Below are 20,237 nucleotides of genomic sequence, written 5' to 3'. Positions count from 1 at the left end.
TAAAGCATTGATTTGTCAGATATCTTTGAGCAAAAGAGTTTTTTTTGATTTTCTGGATTTTTTTTCTTATTTAGGTCCATCCTCATCATCACTGGCTTCTTTTTGAAGTATTTGATGAAAATCGTTTGGTAAGTTATTTTCTGTTAGAGTAAGGGAAGTGTGAAACATGAATGAAAATAGATAGCAATGAAGAAAAAGGCAGTGATTATTTAGAAAATTGAGGTAAAGGACTTGATCACTTATGACATGAGAGACAATTTTGCATGTTGATGGCATTGTTCTTATTGTTATTAATTGTTCTTATTATTGTTATCCCCTAGAGCCATTTCCTTCTTCCAGCACACTTAACTCTTGGGTGTGATTCTTTCTCTTATCTAATTGTTAACTGATAAGACCTAAAATAGTAATTGAGATACTAACTTAGGTGTATTCAGTTCTGTTGATTAAACATCTAATAGGGTTTATGACAGTATTTCCACGAGTATTCATATTATAGAAGGGCTGGGGATACTGCTGGAGAAAGAGTTTCTTTGAGTCTCATTTTCTTCCTTTGAAAAATAAGCAGTTTGGACTACATTCCTAGTTCACCATCCTTCCAGTCATTTATTCAGCATGCTTTCAGGAGCCCAAGGCTCAGGGGAAACACTTCTTTAGTTTCTCTGAAGAGGTTTAATTTAATGGACAACCACAATTCTTTTCCTGTTTGATTTCCTTATTTCTTCTGGCCAAGATGAGCCAGCTGTCAGTATCACTGCTGGTGATATGTGAATAAAGATTTGGTAGCTATCTTTAAAAGACAGGTGAAAAATTGAACCAAAATATGATTTTAATGTAATGAAAACTATGATTCCTGAATACTTAAAATGGTATATTAAAATCCTTCTCTTGTCCAGAGTTTGTCATTTTGTAAGCCTATTTCAGACTGTTCTTGGTTATTTCTTTTTGTATTTGTAGGAGACATGGACAAATTTAATATATACTTAAAAACAACTGTTCATAATAAAGAATCAGTTTCTTATATAATCCTCTTTTTCTGTTCTTTGTAGTACTGTTCATATTTGTCAAGATTAAAATTTTTTTAAAAGAACAGGCATGGGACTAGAAGTTAGTTTTCCTTTTCAAGAAATGGTAACTAACTTCTAAGTGTTTACTTTCAAGCAAAACTCTAACTGGATCTAATCAGTTCTAGACCATGAAATCCTTGTAACTATAGATATACTTAGGCTTGAAGGTATATATTCATCCTCTAATATCCTAGTCAACCTGAAGAAGCAAGGAACTTAACTTTGTAATGCTCCTTTCTGGATGAGACACATATGATTCTCCACAGTGTTATGAGTCCACAGTGTAACAAATGCCTCCTTTCCAATGCAGCTAATTCATCTTTACCATTTTCTATGCATGAAAACTTATGTATGCTGTTCTCTGATAACTAAGGGTAGTAATATAATCATTCAAATAAATTGATCTTGCTAGTGTATTATTTAGTATATTGCCCCATACAAGGTACAGATTAGATTGGTCCATGTTTACTTAAGAATACCAAAATAGAATTTACTGTCTTTCTTCCTAATTCTAGTCCTCTTTCTCTTTTTTTTTTTTTTCCTGAAGATGACACCACCATTCACCCATTCTCCTGTTTTTGAAACATTGGTCTTAAATTTGACTCTTTGCTCTCGCTTGCCTCTCATATTTGAATCCATTACTAAATTCTGTCATTCCACCTCCAGACCATCTCTTGCATTTATCTTCTCCTCTTGCTTCCTATTGCCACCACCCTAACATAGACTGACACTATCACTTACTTGGAATGTTATAATAGCCTTATAATAGACCTTCCCTTTCTGCTGTCTTTCTCCTGTAATTCAGCCTTCACTTTTCTGCCAGACTAATCTTCTTTACATGGATCTGCTTATGTTACTTCTCTGCTCAAAAACTTAGTGACACCCTGTAGTCCACTACATAAAATTCTAATTCCTTTACGTTATTTTCAGTAATTAATTAAACTTAGTCTGGAGCCACTTTTTCCTCAATATTCCATTCCATGTACTCTACATTACAGCCAAACTGGATTACTCTCTATCCCTCAAAAATGTTATACCTTTATCTGCCTCTATTGATTTCTTTACTTTTTATTCTTCTATATGAATTTCATTTATCATTTTTCTAGTCCTATAAAATATTCACTTGGTAGTTTGATTGGTACAACACAAAATAAGTCAACTAATTTAGATAGTATTGTCATTTGTATTAGGTTGATTTGACCTATCCATGAGCAATTAATGTTTCTCCCATTATTTAGGTCTGTCTTTATTTCTCCAAAAAGCATTTTGTAGTTGGATTGTTAGAGTTCCTGAATGTTTCTTGATAAATATAGTCCTAAATATTTTATATCTTCTCTAGTTATTTTAAATGGAATTTCTCTCTCTAGCTGTTTTTGCTGGATTTTGTTTGTAACAAACAGGAATGCTGATGATTTATGTGGATATATTTTATATCCTGTACCTTTACTGAACTTATTATTTCACTGAATTTTTGGTTGACTGTAGAGTTCTCTTCAGTATGCCATCATATATACAAAAAATGATAATTTTATTTTCTTGTTTATTCTCTTGTTTATTTCCATAGCTAACATTTCTAGAACTGTGTTAAATAATAGTGGTAATATTGGGCATCCTTATTTTACACTAGATCTTTTTGGATAGACCTTTAACTTCAATACATATAATGTTAGCTTTTGGTTATAGATACAGTCATCCCTCAAAATTTGTGGGGTTAAGGACACACAATCCCCACGAATGTGAAAAACTGCAAATAACTCTAGGCCTCACCCTAAAATTTTATTTTTAATAATTCTCACCATATTTTTTAAACATACAAAACAAGTAAAACAGTACAGTGCACCTATTAAAAAAAAGTTGCAGTTTCTATGTGATAGATTAGTATCTCACATGCTATGCAGAATCTCTGTAGTGTCAGGTGTTTCACAGATTTCCTTCTCTTAGGAGCAAGATACGATGATCACAGAAAAATCACGTGACTGAGTGTGGGTAGTAGAGACACAAAGCGGAAGTGTTCCCAGAGAAAGTGTGTAGCCCGCAGCTCTTCGGTGCCCTGAAATTTTTAACAAAATTAACTGTATAATAAATTTGTGTATGTATGCTATGGTAGTAAATTATAAAATAGATTAATAATATATAGTATTTATGCATTTATTATGTACTAAAATTTTTTAAAGTTTTCTTTACGTGCAAGTGTCATCTGTGATTTTCTGCATTATGCCACAAATTTTCAAAAATTCATTTAATTATCAATGGGCAGAAAACCAAAACTGTCAATGTGAAACCCCCATATGTTGAGGGATGACTATATTTGTTATTGACTATATTAAGGGAAGGTTCATTTATTCCTATGAATCCTATCACTTTTAATAGAAACATACATTGGATTTTGTCAAAAGCCTTTTTTAACACCTATTGATAAAATTATGTAGTTTTATTTAAATTGATATATAAATGTCAGTTTTTATTAGCAGTAAGACTGGCCCTTTTTCTTTAGAGCATGATGCCACCCCAGTCTTTTTAACTCAGGACCAGGGTCACATGCTGTACAAAGTTATCAATACTTTTACTCAACAGGTTGCTTCCTTAAAAGATAGATTTTTAGACTTGAATTACCTTTCCTCCCCACCCAAACCCAAAAAGGAAAGGTGACTTGGTAACCAATGGAAATATCTGTCTATGCCCAGAATTGGAAACATTTTGCCTTTTGTTGGAGTCAAACTGATTTGAACCTGTACAAATTTTCCATCATTTACATACTTACTACCTTCAGTCTCTGAGGTAAGTAAGAACCTTATTACCAATAAACATTCCATATAAACACTTAAAAAAAACTTTTGAGCCTTTGTCCCAGATTTCCTGCTTTCTAAAGTGTTTTTGTACACCAGAGAACCAAGCCTGCTGGATAATTATCCCTGGCTTCTTCACTTTTGAGAAAGTGAACTGCTTTAGAATTTTGATATTGATTTGGGGTCCACATTCAAAAGGTAGTTTACTCAGACATTACACTTTTGTTAGGGGTAATAATATGTTAATCTTACACTTTTTCTTTAACTCGTATTTGTAAATCATTTCTACAGATTGCTATAATAAAAGATGATGTAAATATGAATGTAGAAGAAAAGTAAAAATAAAAATATGTAGCTATTAACTTCTAGTTTTGACTTAAGCACTTAAGTAGCCTTATTTATGATGGTGTTTTCCTGCTTTGTCAATTTATATTCAAAGTATGCAAATAAGAAATCCTGCACTTGAGTGCACAAGACCTTAACAGTAAATAATCACATTTAATAAAAGCAACTTGTGATTCTAGATTGAGTTGCTTATCTAAAGCAAAATCATAATGTAATAGTTATCTGTACTATTTTTACCTTTACCAGTTCTCTGTTACTATATTATTATAGTAGAAATACGACTTTAAAATATTCCTTTATCTGTTTTCTGTGATTCATTTGATTAAAAATGCTATTTAAAAACTCTCGGATGTTTTATGTAGTTTTTGAAACAAAATATGTTGGAGTTTTATGTATTTGCTTAAAATAGGCCACTAAGATATGAGATGGGTTTAGTAGTCTGTAATTTTAAAAACTGAACTGTTTTACTTGTTTGTTTCTTATAAAGGAATTAGTATATTTTTATTTACTGTAGTTCTGACTGTAAAAGTCAGGCACGGATTTTAAAAGCATTGTAGAGTATTGTTTGAAAATGAATTTTTTTTTCTTTTGAGTAAAATACCAAACTTCATCCATGACTTTTTAGGAAGAAAGTAATTTTAAACTTTTATTACTACTAGGCTCATAATATAATAAAGATTAAACAAACAACTGAAAATAATATATTACAGCTTCTGAAAGGATAAATGGTCTAATGTTTTTGGCTGTTGAGTTTTATCAGCAGCAGCAATTAATTTTATATTACTGTAGTAGACTACTTAGTACTCTGATGTAAACAAATGTATCCATTGTTCCTGAAAATAAACATGCAGCATAATGTATATTTATGTATGTTGTACTGCAAAATCTGCTGATTCCATATGCCACTAGAGGCCAGCAAAGAGCTCTTTACAGGCCATTTGGCCTTCAGATATGTTTGTTTAAAGTGTTAAGTTCTTTTTCAACTTCTTAACTCAGTACAACACTCTTAACTGGGTGGATTGGAGAAATAATGGAATAAAATATTGTGAGGTGAAACTGTTGGAGGTATAAATGCTTTTTTTGGGAGGGAGGGTCAAATATGACTTTTTTTATGGAATATTTACTTTTTGACCTCTTCTTGGCAGTTTTGATATTCAGAATATAAGTGGCATAATTTTAATACTGTGCCACTTGGCTGAAATGGGCATTCCAATTGCAGGAGAAAATAACTAGTGGTACCCTTTTAAAAATATCTTTATCAGGATGACCTTAATTTTTATGATAAAGAAAATTTACTAGACTAATTTACCTTAAATTTCCCTTTTTATAAGATTATTTAGAAGAGAAAACCTTACCAGTTTGAATCAATAACAGACATTTATTTTCCCCCACTGTTTTGGCATTCATGACTTAATAAAACTTTGCAATTTGGGATCTAAAAATTATAATCGGTAAATATTTCTCTGTCCAACTTAACTGGGTTCCTAGTATGGTTACTGTTTGGAAATTCAGCCCTTGATTTGATACTCAATTACATGGGACTTCATTCCTACCAACTTCCTGTAATTCTATACCTTCGGGTAAAAATATTAGTGGTTAAACTCCTCTCGAGAAAGTTTCGGCACATTGATTCAAATAGTTAAATAGTTCACCTAGTGTAGCCAGAGAGAAAAATACTGTTTAAACTTGAAATGCTAGTGGATTGTTGTTCTTGTGTTACTCATTCATGCAAATGGGAGAAGGTATAATTGAAACAAGGTTGGCCTGTTTGAAGCAGAGGACTGCGGCTGCAGCTGAGCTCAGCTTAAAGGTTGCTGGAATTCAAGTGCTTTGTAAGTGAAGGCGTTTTGGCTACTAGCAATGCAAGACTTTTTTGAAACCCCAAGCTCTCAAATGAGTTGTTTGCTTCTTTACAGAATAACTATTTTCTACTCTTTTATTTCGGGTAAAAGCTACAATTCAAAAGTTCTTTTAAATGGACTGTCATTGATTTTGTCTTCAAATGTGGTACAGCTGCTTCTAGCCTGTCTTCCGAGATCTTTGTTTTGACTTTGACTTGCTAACATGTTTAGAAACGAGAACAAATGGCACAAAGGTTACAATTGCATTTAGCAGCCAGAAGAAGCAATGCTTGCCTGCTTTCGGAAACTTCTGGAGTTGAATTGGATAATAACGTTCACATGTCCTTTAAAAGATCACCAGAAATTTCAGCATCTAATCTTATTCACATGAAGCTGACTCGTAGTTTACTTCCTCAAACACAGGAAAATACTAAGTCTCAGGAAAAAACATCTGAGCCTTCATTTCAAAATATTAGCAAAAAGAGCACCTTTCTACGAATTTCACTACAGCCTACAAAGTATAGTAGATGTCCGAAGTCTGACAGTGTTGTAACTACTGTTGAAGATGCAACATCTACCTGTGTCTTAAGGGAAGGAATTTATAATGGAGCCACAGAGGGTGATAAATTGAGTACTCTAAATGATGGCAACCAGTTAAGAATCTCTTCTACCAGTGACAGCCCATGCAGTATTTTGACCAGGGATAATGGATCTTTTAGCAGCAGTTGTAGTGATTATGGATCATGTACAAGTACAAGTGTTGATGACTCACATAACTGTATCATCACTGATAGTAGTACCTTTCCTCCAAGTGATGCTTCTTTTTCCTATGGGAATTTATCCTGTAAAGGTACAACCAAGAAAAGTTTGACAAATATGAATTCTATCCCACGTGAAGTTATTTCAACAAATAGAAGTATAATTCCTTTTGACCAGGATGGCTTGGAGCAAGGATTGGAGATGGTGAAATTGCCACAGAGAAAGAAACCTAAAATTCCACTAAAATTTTGCTCATCTTTGCTAATTTTCCCCAGGAACCCTTCTAGTATCTCACCAGCTTCTCCACCAAGCTCAGGTATTTTACCAAGGAAAGAATCCTATCAAACTTCACACCAGTTCATTATTTCTTCCAGTGAGCTTGCAGAAATTGAAGGTGGTGCTGCTTCTAAAGGATTTCTTTCTACAGCAGTCAGAGGACTTCGGCTATCTAAATCCATTTGTGCTCCAGGGGAAATTAGACACATTAGGCCACTTCATGCTAATGGTTCATTTGAGGAAAACATTTTTACTTCAAATAATAGTTGTAATCAGTTGGTTTGTGAAAAATCATCTGACAGCTGTTCTTGTGTTTCACTGCATTTCAGCCAGCAAAGAGCATCTTTATTAAAGAGTGAAACAGTAATTGGTCTCTGTAAACCAGAAATGTCAGCAGTGGAGTTTAAACTTAATTCTAGTTCAAAGCATATTAAACTGATCCGTAGCACATCTGCATGCCTGCCATCTCCCTCAAATGTGGACTGTCAGATAAATATTGAAAGAGAATTGGAAAGATTAAATTTACAAACAAGCAAACCTCATCACACTTTACAAAGAAGTATTTCATTGGAAGGAACTTATCCAAAACTTTCTTGTTGTTTATCCAGCCTTAAGCACAGTTCCATGGCAGGGCCATCTCAATTACACATTCAGTTCACATCTGGAAATGAAGGCAAAGTTAGTAATTTTCCAAAAGAAAGCAAGAGCTATTTCAAAAGAGAATTGTCTAATACTTTGAAACACTGTTGTAAGGTAAGTTTCCTTTGGTTACTGAAGTAAATTTTAAAATGTTGACAATGAATATTTATGTGGGAGTTTCTTGTTTCTTGTATCTTGTATCTAATGTATAATAAAGCAATGTTAGAATTTCAATAAAGTTTTCATAGTCTTTATGCTTAGCAAATTTCCATGATCAAGAAGTTTATATTCAGAAGTATATATTCTGAACAATTTTAAGTAGTTTTACATGCTATTTTATGTTATTTGAAAGGAGAAATATATTTTTTGAAAACTTCTTGACATTTTAAGTAATAAAGAGTTTTTATGACTTAAATGAAAGAAGTTTAAATTAGAATTGACAAGTTTAATCTTATTTCAGTGAATTTTTTTCATTGAATAGTGTTATAATAATTCCTGTGGTCTCAGGTTTAACTTTGCTTTGCAAAGCATAAATACTAACTTGATGATTTTTCACTTCAGTTATGTAATGCAAAATTATCTAGATGCATAAAAATAGTGACTTAAATATTTCAAGATTAGAGGACCTACTTTTTTGCATGATATGCTCTTAGTAGATGGCAGAAATGATAGATTAAATAAGTACCGCACTGCATATTTATAACAGAGAAATAATAAAATGGTATTTACATTTGCACATAGCTGGAACCACAGAAATTTTAAGTTTCCACCCTTTTCATTAGCTACTAGTTCAACCTCACTTTTATTTTACACCGTAATTCAGTCTTTCAACAATATTGCTTTTTAAATTATAATTTTTTGGATCTGATTTTGAATAGCAGGCATTTTCCATGATGTCCTAATTCTCTTATTAATAAATTTCTTTTGGTGTTTTGTTCTGTCCTAACTTATTTAACAGCAAAAAAGTGTTAAAGTTTATTTGACTTTTCTATACTACTTGGTGTGAATGTTTTAAGATTAAGAGAATGAAAGTAGATTAAACAATACTGTGCACTTGGAAGACATTGAAACCCTGGAAAATTTTATACATCTTTTTTTAAATCTGTAAGAAGCAATTCTGGATGATAAAGTATAAGTTTTCCAAAGTTTTTTTTTTTTTCTGTCTATGGTATGGGCATGTGATTCCCAATAACTATATGGAAAGGGAAAAATAAATTTATTTATCTGAACAATTAGGTAAACCATTAGGTTATTACAGAATTTTTCCCCTTCCGTTTTGATATCTTGTAGTCAGTTTTTGTTACTACCCTTTATCTTATGCATATTTTTTCATTCTTTCCCCATATTAAAAATAGTGTTACTTAGTACCTGTAGACGACTAGGATGAGAAAGAGAAAAGATAAGTATTTTGGACTTAGTGACTCTTTGGTAGACCGCTATGATTTAGTTCTATTTCTATTTGAAATCTTTTTTTAACTAACTCTTTGGAGACAAAGAAGAGATTAAGTGATAATTCAGCCAAATTTGTACTCTGTGTGTGTGTGTGTGTGTGTGTGTGTGTGTGAGTGTGTGTGTGTGTGTGTGTATTTTTCCCCCCAAAGGAAAGCAATTAAAGTGGTAAAGTGAGATCAATACATGAAGTTTCTTAACCACATTATGTTTTTATTTTATCTCATTTTCTGTATTTCTAGGTGATCTACAGGGGAAAGTTAACTTAGAAATATTTCTAGGAATTACTGTCTTAAAATACCTGATTTAGTAGTAGCCACATGATTGTTCAAATTTTTTTGTATTTTTTTTTAATAATTCTTACACTGTCTTCTGAAATGTACCTCCCATTGTTGTAAGGATTGTTTGAGGAACCAAAATACAGAAATATTAGTCGGATGTTGATTATTTGTTTTCATTTAAACAATACACAAATCTTTGTAACCTCAAACGTTTCCATTTTGTTTTCAGAGTAACACATTTGATTTTAGAATACTTTAAGATTGTAAAGCCCACCAGAGTTTTATATTATACAGTATCTCCATTTAAATATTAAATGGATTTTATTGTTTTTTTTTAATCAAAAATTATAAATAACATTGTGATAATTAAGGGCAATTTATACTGAATCTTTTGAAGTGTTGGGACACGTACTTGTTATAAAAGTAAAATATCAATATTCTTATGAATATAGCAGTGGCATAAAAGATAAAATAAGTTTCACATATCTTTTGTTTGTCAGTAATTTTATTTTAATCTAATTATAGATATATATCTTCTCTCATTTAAAAATTAGCAGAGCCCAAAATATTTCTTGTGACTCATTAGTCACCTAAGTATTCTGATATACTAAATCTTTGTTCACTTTTAACAAATTCATATTAAAATAGGATTTAGTAATGTCAGCCATCTGCACAAAGAAGCCATGAAATTAAATCAGTGCTTAAATGAAAAGACCATAGTGTTTAAAGCAGTGAAAAGTGTATATACGTTCATTTCTTATGTGGTTAGCTAATAAGTTACCAGTCTACAGCAGCATAGTACCAAGTTTCTAATTCTCCGTAATCAACATCTTGTTAATGGGTTAGTTTTTAAAATTCAGTGAGAAATTTAACATGTATGTGTGAATAATCTATTCTATAGTATTTTTATGATAGAATTGTATATGGGACAATCTGACATTTTACAAGATAATGTTTATCTTTGGCAACCTAAATGTTAACTTGGATACAATAGATTTCATATGCTTTTGGCTTTTTAACACTTTACGTTCATAATTCTTATTTAAAAAGTACATATGGGGTAGGATGTATTAAGAAAAGTCAGGCATTAGATATTTCGGCATCATGAGCCATTTTTTTTCAGCATTTTCCAGAATTGTGTACTTTTTTTTTTTTTGAAGAAAAAAGAAAGTCCTAAAATTCCTAATCAGTTGACAGAAGTCAGTCTTCAGTTTTCCAGATTCTATTCTTTCAGTTTTAGCTTGGCCCTCTACTTTCTGATCCCTTTTTCTGTCTTTCTCCATAGAATAGGGAAGGCCAGATGGATACTTAAAAATGTAATTTTCATGTTGTTTAAAGATATCAACATTTTGCTTCAGCTTCATGAACTTTTTCATTTATTTATTCATGTGCACATTGTTATTTGAAAACTTGCTTTAAAATGTCTGTTTTTGTGAGTTAAACCAGTTATAAAAAACTTTGTTTTTATCCCTTTGTTGATCTGGTTTATGTGAACTTTTTATTTCATTGTACTGCAATTTTCCAAAAGATTTTGCCTTCATTAATGATAACAGTGTTCATATAGCATAGTAGGGTTTGCAAAGTGTTTTCTTTACAAAACCCCTAATAAATAAGTAATACATATATCGTTATCATTTTAAAGATAAGGAAACTGAGACTTGGGTGAAGTGAATTGACCAGTGTTCTAAGAACACAATTTATAACATATTGAGTACAATGCAGATACAATGATCAGGTATAAACTTTGGAATTGAAATGTTTAGTCAAGTGACATTAATTACTATTTCTGTGATAATTTGTTTTAAAATCCTTTGTATTTCTATGTAGGAAAATATTATAACAGTATAAAACTATCAGTGGTCTTTGCATTAAACCTGCATGTAAAGCAGGAAAAAGAAGTAATGATTTACATATGTTTATTACTTTGAGGTTTTGTAAGTTTGGTTATGGGCCTAAGGTCATAAAACTAATAAGTGTAAGAACTTGGATTCAAAAACAGTGTTCTTTCCACCACACTGGCTCTTCCCTACTCCCTTATTTTACTTTGTCTTTAACCTTCTGTACTGTCTAAGCACAGCCTTCTGCTCCAATCAAAGTATTGTGTTAGTTTTTCTTGGCATAAATAGCTATCTAATCTCTCACAATCTGTATGACTCTCCTCTCTTGTTGGTAAGCAGACTGCTTGTTGAATTCCAACTGATCATTTTCCAAGACCTGTCTAAAATTGATGAATTAATGCATTGAAGATTAAAATATAAATAACTCTTTTAAGGCAAAGTAGGAAAATCTGTGAAGAAAAAAGTGATAAAAAGGAAAGATTCCCTGTATGAGAAATCTTGTTTCTCTGTTGCACAAAGGAGATTGTTTAAATTGGTAAATCAGTAGGTGTTTATTATGCATTATGTGCCTAGTGCTGTGGTTGGTACTCTTGGGAAGAGTGAAAAAGTAATCACATGGTTCTTGCCCTCTAGGAACTTACAGTTTAATAGGAAGACAAGATACATGAAGCAGTACTCATATAGAAAGAATATTTGGCCAGGAGTTAGGAGACTTGTATTCTATTTTTTTATTACAAAAACTTTTATTAACATCTGTTGTTTTATATCACAGCCATTTCCAGATACCTCTCCCCCCAATGAAACTTCAGTTATAACAAAGAAAAATAGTTAAGCAAAACTAATCAGCACAATGACCATGTTTTATTGTATGTGCATTTTTTTTTTTTTTTTTTTTTTTTTTTTTTTTTGGCTAGTCAGTGGGGTTAAGTGACTTGCCCAGGGTCACACAGCTAGTAAGTGTTATGTGTCTGAGGCCGGATTTGAACTCAGGTCCTCCTGAATCCAGGGCTGGTACTCTATCCACTGCGCCACCTAGCTTCCCCTGTGCAGTATTCTGTATACCTAATTTACCACCTTTCTACTGAAAGGACATTAGTTCATCTCTTTAATTTCTTTTTTTATATATTCTATTTGTTTTAATCAGCCAAATTCTGTCTTCTCTCCTTTTTGTATCCTATATCATCCAACTGAGAACACCAGAAAAATAAAACCCATCACAAACGTGTGTAGTAAGTCAAAACAAATTTCCTCATTGGCCATGTCCAGAAAAATATTTGTTTCATTCTGTATTCTGTACTTCACTTGTCAGGAAATAGGTAGCATGTATTATTAGTCCTCTGAAATCGTGGTTGGTCATTACATTGATAAGAGATCAGCATAATAGTATTCCATCACACTTATGTATCATAATTTGTTCATCCATCCCCCAATTTATGAGTACCCTCGCGAATTACCATTCTCCATCACTTCAAAAATCTATAAATATTTTTGTTCATTCTTAGACTTTGTTTTGTACGGACTTATCTCTCTCTTAATCTTCCCTTCCTCAAGTTCCCTCTCCCTCCTTCTCCCCTTTCTCTAAGTGAAATGTGTTTCTGTACCCAACTCTGTGTGTATTCTTCCTTATTTTGACCAGTTCTAATGAGAATGAGGTTCAAGTTTCAGCCACTCCTCCCATGCCCCACTCCTTGTTTGTATAGATGACTGTCGCCTGTGCACCCTGAGTGTATGAGAAAAATTTCCCTAATTTTCCTTTCCCTTCTCCCTAGTGTATTTCTTTTTCCTTCTTTTTCCATTCTTTTCTTAAGAACATCAAGACATAACAACCACTTCCAGGGCTTGTCTAAATGAACTCCTTCTGTGATTCTCGATGATAGAGATCCAAGGGGACGCATTTGTCATCTCCACATATTTGAATGTAAACAGTTCATCCTTGTTTAATCATTTATCGTTGTTCATTCATGTTTTTTTTTTATGTTTCTTTTCACTCCTGTGTTTAAACTTTACAGATTCTATGCAGTTCTGCTCTTTTCATCAGGAATGCTTAGAAGTCCTCTATTTCATTATAGGTCAATTTTTTCCATTGTAATATTATGCTAAGTTTTTCTGGGTAAGTTATTCTTGGCTGTAAGCCTATATCCTTTGCCTTCTGGAATGTCGTATTCCAAGTTCTCTGCTTCCTTATATTGATGGCTGCAAAATCATCTGTGATCCTACCTGGTTTCTCAGTGATTGGATTCTTTCTGGCAACTTACAGTATTTTTTTTTTTTTTTAACTTGGGAAACTCTGGATTTTGGTTATTATGTTACTAGGAGTTTGCATTTTGAGGTTTCTTCCAGAAGGTGACTGATAGATTTCTATTTCCACCAAGCCTTCTGGTTCTAAGCAAACTGGGCAGTTTTCTTATAAGCTTTCTTAGGATGTCTAGGTTCTTTTTTTTTATTTTTTATTTTTTGGCTATGACATTCAGATAGTCCAATGATTCTTAAATGATTCTTCTTGATCTGTTCTCCAGGTAGGTTGTTTTTGCTATGAGATACCTTAAATTTTCTTTTTTTCCCGGACTTCTGACTTTGTTTTAATATTTCTTATTGCTATATCAAGTCATTGGCTTCTATTTGGTCCAGTCTCTTTTCAAGGAGTTTGTTACTTAGGCAGAGTTTTATACCTCTTGTGCTAAGCTGTGTGTTGATCTCTTTCCAATTATTTCTTTTTTCCATAGTTTTTACGTCTTTCCAATTTTTCCTCAATTTCATTCTATTTAAACCCCTCTTTGCGGTTTGGCTCTCGATCTTCCCTGCCACCACACTAATTCTTTATGATAGAGTTCTTTTTTTGTTTATGCATTCTTAGAGTTTATGTTAGGGCTAAGCTCTACGGTATTTCTGAAGGGAAGGTCTGGGCTGGTCCTGTTGCTGCTTTCCTGGAGTCCTGAGTGTTATGTTCTTCCAAGATCTTAGGAACAGGCTGGGGACCTGAAAGCTCCCAGTGTTCCCAGAGTGATATGATTCAGGGCAAAGTCTGATTGGTGACCCCGTTATCTGAACTCTGCAAGTTCCTGTCCTGAGTTTGGGTCTGGGCAAGAGTAGACTGCTGTTGGATTCAGCTCCTACCAGCCAGCTGGAAAGGTGTGTTGGTTCAGAGGGACAGTATTGTAGGCTCCCTGCTCCTTGCTTCTGAGCTGAATTTCCTCCTTTCTCAATACACTGCCTAGGGCTTCCCTACCTGGGAATGCCACTCCAGTGTTCATGCTGGGTCTGTGACCTAAAACTGGGTAGTGGATGACAAACTGCCAGTTTGCATCTGCCCTCATAAGTGCCCTAGGATGAGTCTGGTAGAGCCCTGGTATATGGCTGGGAACTCATCTTGCTCTGGTGCACAGCCTCTCCCTGGGCACCAGAGTGCTTGGCATGCTTCTGGCTCAATACTATTTGTACCCCCAATATCTTTAGATTTCCCTGTATCTTTTCCTCTGCTAACCTGGGTTGGAGAAATGACACAGGAGAGGGAAAAAGTAAGCATTTATATAGTATTTAACTATGTGCCAGGTATTGTGCTAAATGCTTTTTACAAATACCATCTCATTTCATTCTCACCACAGTCCTACAAGGTCGATGCTAAATTTCACTCACTGTGACTTTTTCTGAATTTCTTCAGAATTTGGTCTGATACATTTCTAGATCTGTTTAAAGATTTGTGTATGGAATTCAGGGCGATCCCAGTCCTACCACTGTGGCTCCCCCTTGGAGACCCTTAGATCTCCTCCTGCCAGTAACTAGCTAGTACAGTAAATTACTTATCTCTCTGAGCATCAGTTTCCTCCTTAAGCAAATGAGGGAATTGGATTATATGATCTTTAAGATCCTTCCAAGTCATAATACTCTATGACTCTGGGTGCTGTAGTCCCAAAGTGGAGATTAAGGAAAACCTGGGGTAGACTGAGGGACTCATCATAGAGCTGATAAGACATCATAGAAGAAGTGAGACTTGGTCTGTTCCCAGAAGGATTTACAGGATTTGGATATGCTTAAAGAAAGCATTAGAAGCTAGGGAAACAAAAAGTCTATTAGAAGTAAAAGTGAAGTAAGTCTTTTTACACTTCCAAATTCTTTGGCTTATTTCTTATAGATTTGTACTCCTGTTTAAGCAACTATCCCACATGCCTGTACATGATGATCTCTGATCATTACTCAAGGCCTCAATACTGTCACTTTCCATCTCACTTTCAGCAGGTGACCTTGATGAGGTCTAGAGGTTAGAGGTGCTGGAATCCCAAAATCACGACACGTGGTCCTGCCCAAAAGAATTTGACCCAAGCCTTCTTTCAGCCAAAAACAAGGTTTAATGAAGATTTGCCATATTAGCTAGACTCTTAAGGAATCTGAGCGTCTATGAGCTATTGGCTAGATTGTGAAAAATCTGATCGTGGCTAGATTATAAGAATCCTAGCAGTGGCTAGATTTTAGGAATCCCAGCATCTTAATATATACAGCACCTTATATACAGAAAGACTATGGGAGAGATCTAGAAGTGGCCAAGTAGTCTATGAGGTAATAGAACTCCAGGGGTGGCCAAGGGAGAATGGAGCCTAGATAGGATTAAGGGTGGGAAGTGGCCTGGGGACATAGGGAGGTCTAGGCTAGGTTAAGGGTAACAGATTGGGTTTTGCCACAATGAAAGGCCAGTTGATGGGATTATAGCCTCAGGGACCATCAGAGATTTGGCCATGTGGGATTTAATAAAGAAAATCTTCCCTTGGTCTCCCCATCTGTTCAGGATGTTGTCCTATCACTCTTCTACTCAGTGGAAGGCATTGAGGCCTCCACTTTCTCATTACCCATTCATCCTTCAGCCTATTAATCTTAATCACAGCCTCACAGAATTTTAGTGCCCACCTGGGCTTTTTAGTCCAGCTCATACCTGAATAAGAATACTTTCTACAAAGGTACCTGAAAATGTAAGCAGACCATTACTTAAAGGGGGGGTGCTATCTACTGAGGTAGCCCATTTTGCTTTTGAGTAGATCTAATAAGTAGGATATTCTTCCTTCCATTCATACAGAATTTGTCTCTTTGTAACTTAAATTTGTTATTTTCACTTCTGTCTTCTGGAGGCCAGGCCAAACAAATCAGATCCCTTTTCTATATAACAAACCTTCATGTACTTGAATACAGCTATCTTTGTCATTTCCCACTCCACCCACAGCCTTCTTTGCCCCGGCTTTAAAATTCCAGTTTCTTTCAACTGATCACTCAACTTTGATCACAAAACCTTTTACCATACTGATTGCCCTCTTTTAAACACTCATCACTATCTACCAAAATTCAGCTCACATTTTTCCCACCTCCTCTTCCTTTGCCATGCTTCCCTTCACTGAGCTCAAAATTCCAGTGTTCTGCTGTCTCCTTTCCACCACCATGCTGCTAGGACCTCATCAACGATTATGAGATGTTCTCCAACATCTACAAGATCTTGGAGATTGCTGTGCTAGGAGATGGAAAGAAAGATGGTCATTAGGACAAAGGGTATTATGAATGATTCACTCATTGATAGAAATATCTCTGCTCAGGGTGTTGAGGATGAAGGACAAAATGTCATTCTGATCATTGGAATTGACATCATAATGAATCATCATCTGCAAGAAACTAGTTTCACAAAAGAATCCTATTAAAAAAGGCAAAGATGGACTAGAAGATAGAGTAAAACCTTTTATTATAGGAGCTGCAGATGATAAATCAAACATATCTGTACCCATTTAAAAAATTATCAGTTCTTGATAGGCATGGTGGCTCTATTGAACTCATATGAAGATGGTATGACCCTTTTTATTTTCCTTAAGGATGGTTTAGAAATAGAAAACATTAATAAGTTTGGCTGATTACTTTGGATTGTATGTCATTATAACTGACCATTGCTCATTTGTTATCTACACAATGATGGAACTTGAAGGGGTAAACTTAAGCTGATATCATCTTGAGCTTTACCCATTTATTTTTACATTGGTTTACTTGGAGTGGAGGAATTGGTTTTTTTTTTTTAAATGTGTGCTATATATTGTCTAAAACACATTTAACTTGAAAAATAAAATCAAATACAATAAAATTCAGCTCACAGAACTCTAAAGTTGATCTTACCAGGACAGAATACAATGGGACTTTGACCTCCTTTGAAATTTCTACTATACCTCTCTCAGTATAATTTTGCTTTTTAGAAGTTACATCATGATGTTGACTACAAAAACTCCCAGTCCTTTTCCATATGAATTACTACCTAAACATACCTTTCCCATTTAGAACTTAGGAAGTTGAATTTTTCATCAACACAAGTATAAGACTTTAAATGAAAATTCTTCTTATTAGATTGTCAATCATTCTAGTCTGTTGAGACCTTTTGGGGTCCTTATTTTTTCATCCAGTGTACTAACTATTCCTCTAAGTTTTATGCCATCCGCCAATTTAATAAGCATGTCCTCTCTGTTTTAATCCAAATTATTGATAAAATGCAAATTATTTCATTAAATATTTCCTAGTTACACTAAAAAATTTAACATTAATTTTTTAAAATTTTTGAGTTCAAAATTCTCTCCTCTCTTGCCCCTCCCTCACCTGTGGAAGAGGCAAGCAATATGATATCAATTATATCAGTTCATGTAAGTCATACTGTGCTTATCTGTATTCATCCTATATGTCCTTTCTTTTTTCTTCAGTATTTTTTTTGGGGGGGTCTCCTTTACCAAGCTGTTGACTTGTTTTCCATGATTTTCTTGCATCACTCTCATTTCTCTTCCCAGTTTTTCCTCCACTTCTCTTACTTGTTTCTCAAACGCCTTTTTGAGCTCTTCCATGGCCTGGGACTGATTCATATTTTTCTTGGAGGCTTTGGATGGATGTAGGAGCTTTGACTTTGTTGTCTTCTTCTAGTTGTATGTTTTGATCTTCCTTGTTACCTAAGAAAGATTCTATGGTCTGACTTTTTTTTGGACCTTTTTTTGTTCATGATCCCTGCCAGTTACTTGAGTTTTAAACTCTTGATTAAGGTAGGGGTCTGCTTCCAGTGTGGAGAATGTATTGTTCCCTCATTCAGCCCAGAGGGGTCCGACTCTGTGCAGGGAGGAAAAACAGGTGCAAACTTGCAGCTCTGTCACCCATACGCCAGAGTTGAGTCACAGATTCAGTTAAGACTGAAGAGGGGACCTTTTCTTAAGGGTAGTAGTCAATGTCAAGGAGAGGTTGCAGGCCAGAGGCTATATACTGGTTAAGAAACAGGAACAGAAGCAAGCATAAGCTGTGTGGCTCTGATCCCAGGAGCAGAGCTGGGTCTCAAATCCAGCCTTGCCCCAGGCCAATCTGAAGTCTGTAGTGGCTTTGGGGCAGGAAGCTCATTCCAAGGGGAGTCTTAGCTCAATTGCTTCAAGTCTGCTGGAACTTTAACCTGGAGCAAGCCCACAATTTTGTTGCTTTGACCCACACTCAGATCAGGAGCTTACAAATCTCTGACTAGTAAGATGAGTATCAGGTTCCTTTCTAGGTTAGACCATTTTGGTCATACTTAAACCTTGCAGGTCCCCAGCCTGAGCTGTCACTGAGATCCTTGAATAATAATTCTCACTACCCAGAGAAAGCAGTAGCAGGATTCAAGAACACAGAACAAGCACACCCAGTGCTTAGCACAGAGCCTGGTGCATAGTAAGGTCTTAATCAATGCTTACTCCATTTCTCTTCTTCCTTCCTATCCGAAGGTCCAAAGTCAAAAAGTAGGGCTGGAAAAATAATCAAAAAGAAGAATCCCACTGTAAAGAGCTATTTTGATGGTAGGGATGCCTAAGACATAAGCCCAGAAGATGAAAAAAAAAATCTGTAAGCCATGTCTCAAGGAAAAATAGAGCTTGGTCATAAGTTCTACTAGAATTCCTAGAAGAAATGAAGCAAGAATTTTAAAAAGAGTTTTTAAAATGATTTTATAAATGAAGTGAGGAAATGAGGAAAGAATAAGAAAAGAAATACACTATTAATAGTTTAGCACCAGAGATACATAACCTTATGCAAGCAAGAGACGCCTTGAAAATTAGAATAGGCTTAAATAGAAGTTAAAGACTTTAACAACAAGAAATTTCAAAACAAAATCAACAGATTGAATTAAAAAAAAAAGTAACTCATAACAAAAACAACTGACCTGGAAAACATGTCAAAGAAAGTTTATGGAATGATCATTGGACTACCTGAATGCCATGACCAGAAAAAAGAGCCTAGACATCATATTTCCAGAAATTATAAAATAAAACTTCATAGAACTCTTAGAACCAAAGGGCAATGTGAAAATTGAAAAAAATCTGCTAGTTACTTCCTGAAAGAGACCACAAATTGAAAACTTATAGGAATGTAAGCCATAATCCAGAGCTTTCAGGTCAAAAAAAAAAAAATTCCAAGCAGTCAGAAAGAAAAAATTCAAGTACCAAAGAGCCACAGTCATTGTAACACACAGAGCCACCAACATAAAGGAGTAGATAGCTTAGAATATGATATTCCAGAAGGCAAAACAGTAGAGTTGCTTATAACCAAGAATAACTTAGCAAAACTGAGTATGATCTTGTAAGGGGAAAAATAAATTATCCTATAATGAAGTAGGAGACTTCCAATCATTCCTGATAGAAAGACCAGATCTGAGTAGAAACATTAAAATATAAACACAGAAGTCAAGAGAAACATAAAAAAGTGAATATAAGCAGGCAATCATAAGGGACATTTGACAAACACAAGGATACTGTAATCATTTACAACTGTATATTGTGTGTCTACTCTGTTCCACTGATCCAACTTTTTCTTTCTTAGCCAGTAGCATATGATTTTGATAATTATCACCTTATAATACAGCTTAAGATCTGGTAGTGCTAAATCTCCTTCCTTTACATTTTTTCATTAATTCCTTTGAGGGGGGTGGAGCTAAGATGGCAGAGTGAAA

General features: G+C 34.4%; 1 protein-coding gene across 10 annotated transcripts in view; it reads left to right on the top strand.

Moving 5' to 3' along the window:
* The window catches only part of NEDD4 (neural precursor cell expressed, developmentally down-regulated 4, E3 ubiquitin protein ligase), a 137,474-nt gene that overhangs the window by 40,839 nt on the left and 76,398 nt on the right, over nt 1–20,237 (top strand). For 6 of the 10 annotated variants that reach the window (XM_027840814.1, XM_027840813.1, XM_027840812.1 and 3 more), the window contains one exon: nt 75–128. In XM_027840814.1, coding sequence (XP_027696615.1) covers nt 75–128 — 54 coding nt within the window. Of the gene's footprint in view, nt 1–74; nt 129–6,279; nt 7,825–20,237 lie in introns of those variants that run through there. The other 4 variants (XM_027840809.1, XM_027840807.1, XM_027840808.1 and 1 more) reach the window with 1 other exon arrangement.

This window comes from Vombatus ursinus, unplaced genomic scaffold (genome assembly GCF_900497805.2).
Source record: "Vombatus ursinus unplaced genomic scaffold, bare-nosed wombat genome assembly UNPS02014848.1, whole genome shotgun sequence".
Taxonomy (NCBI): domain Eukaryota; kingdom Metazoa; phylum Chordata; class Mammalia; order Diprotodontia; family Vombatidae; genus Vombatus; species Vombatus ursinus.
Note: the sequence above shows the minus strand (reverse complement) of the source record. Positions and strands in the feature narration are given on the sequence as shown.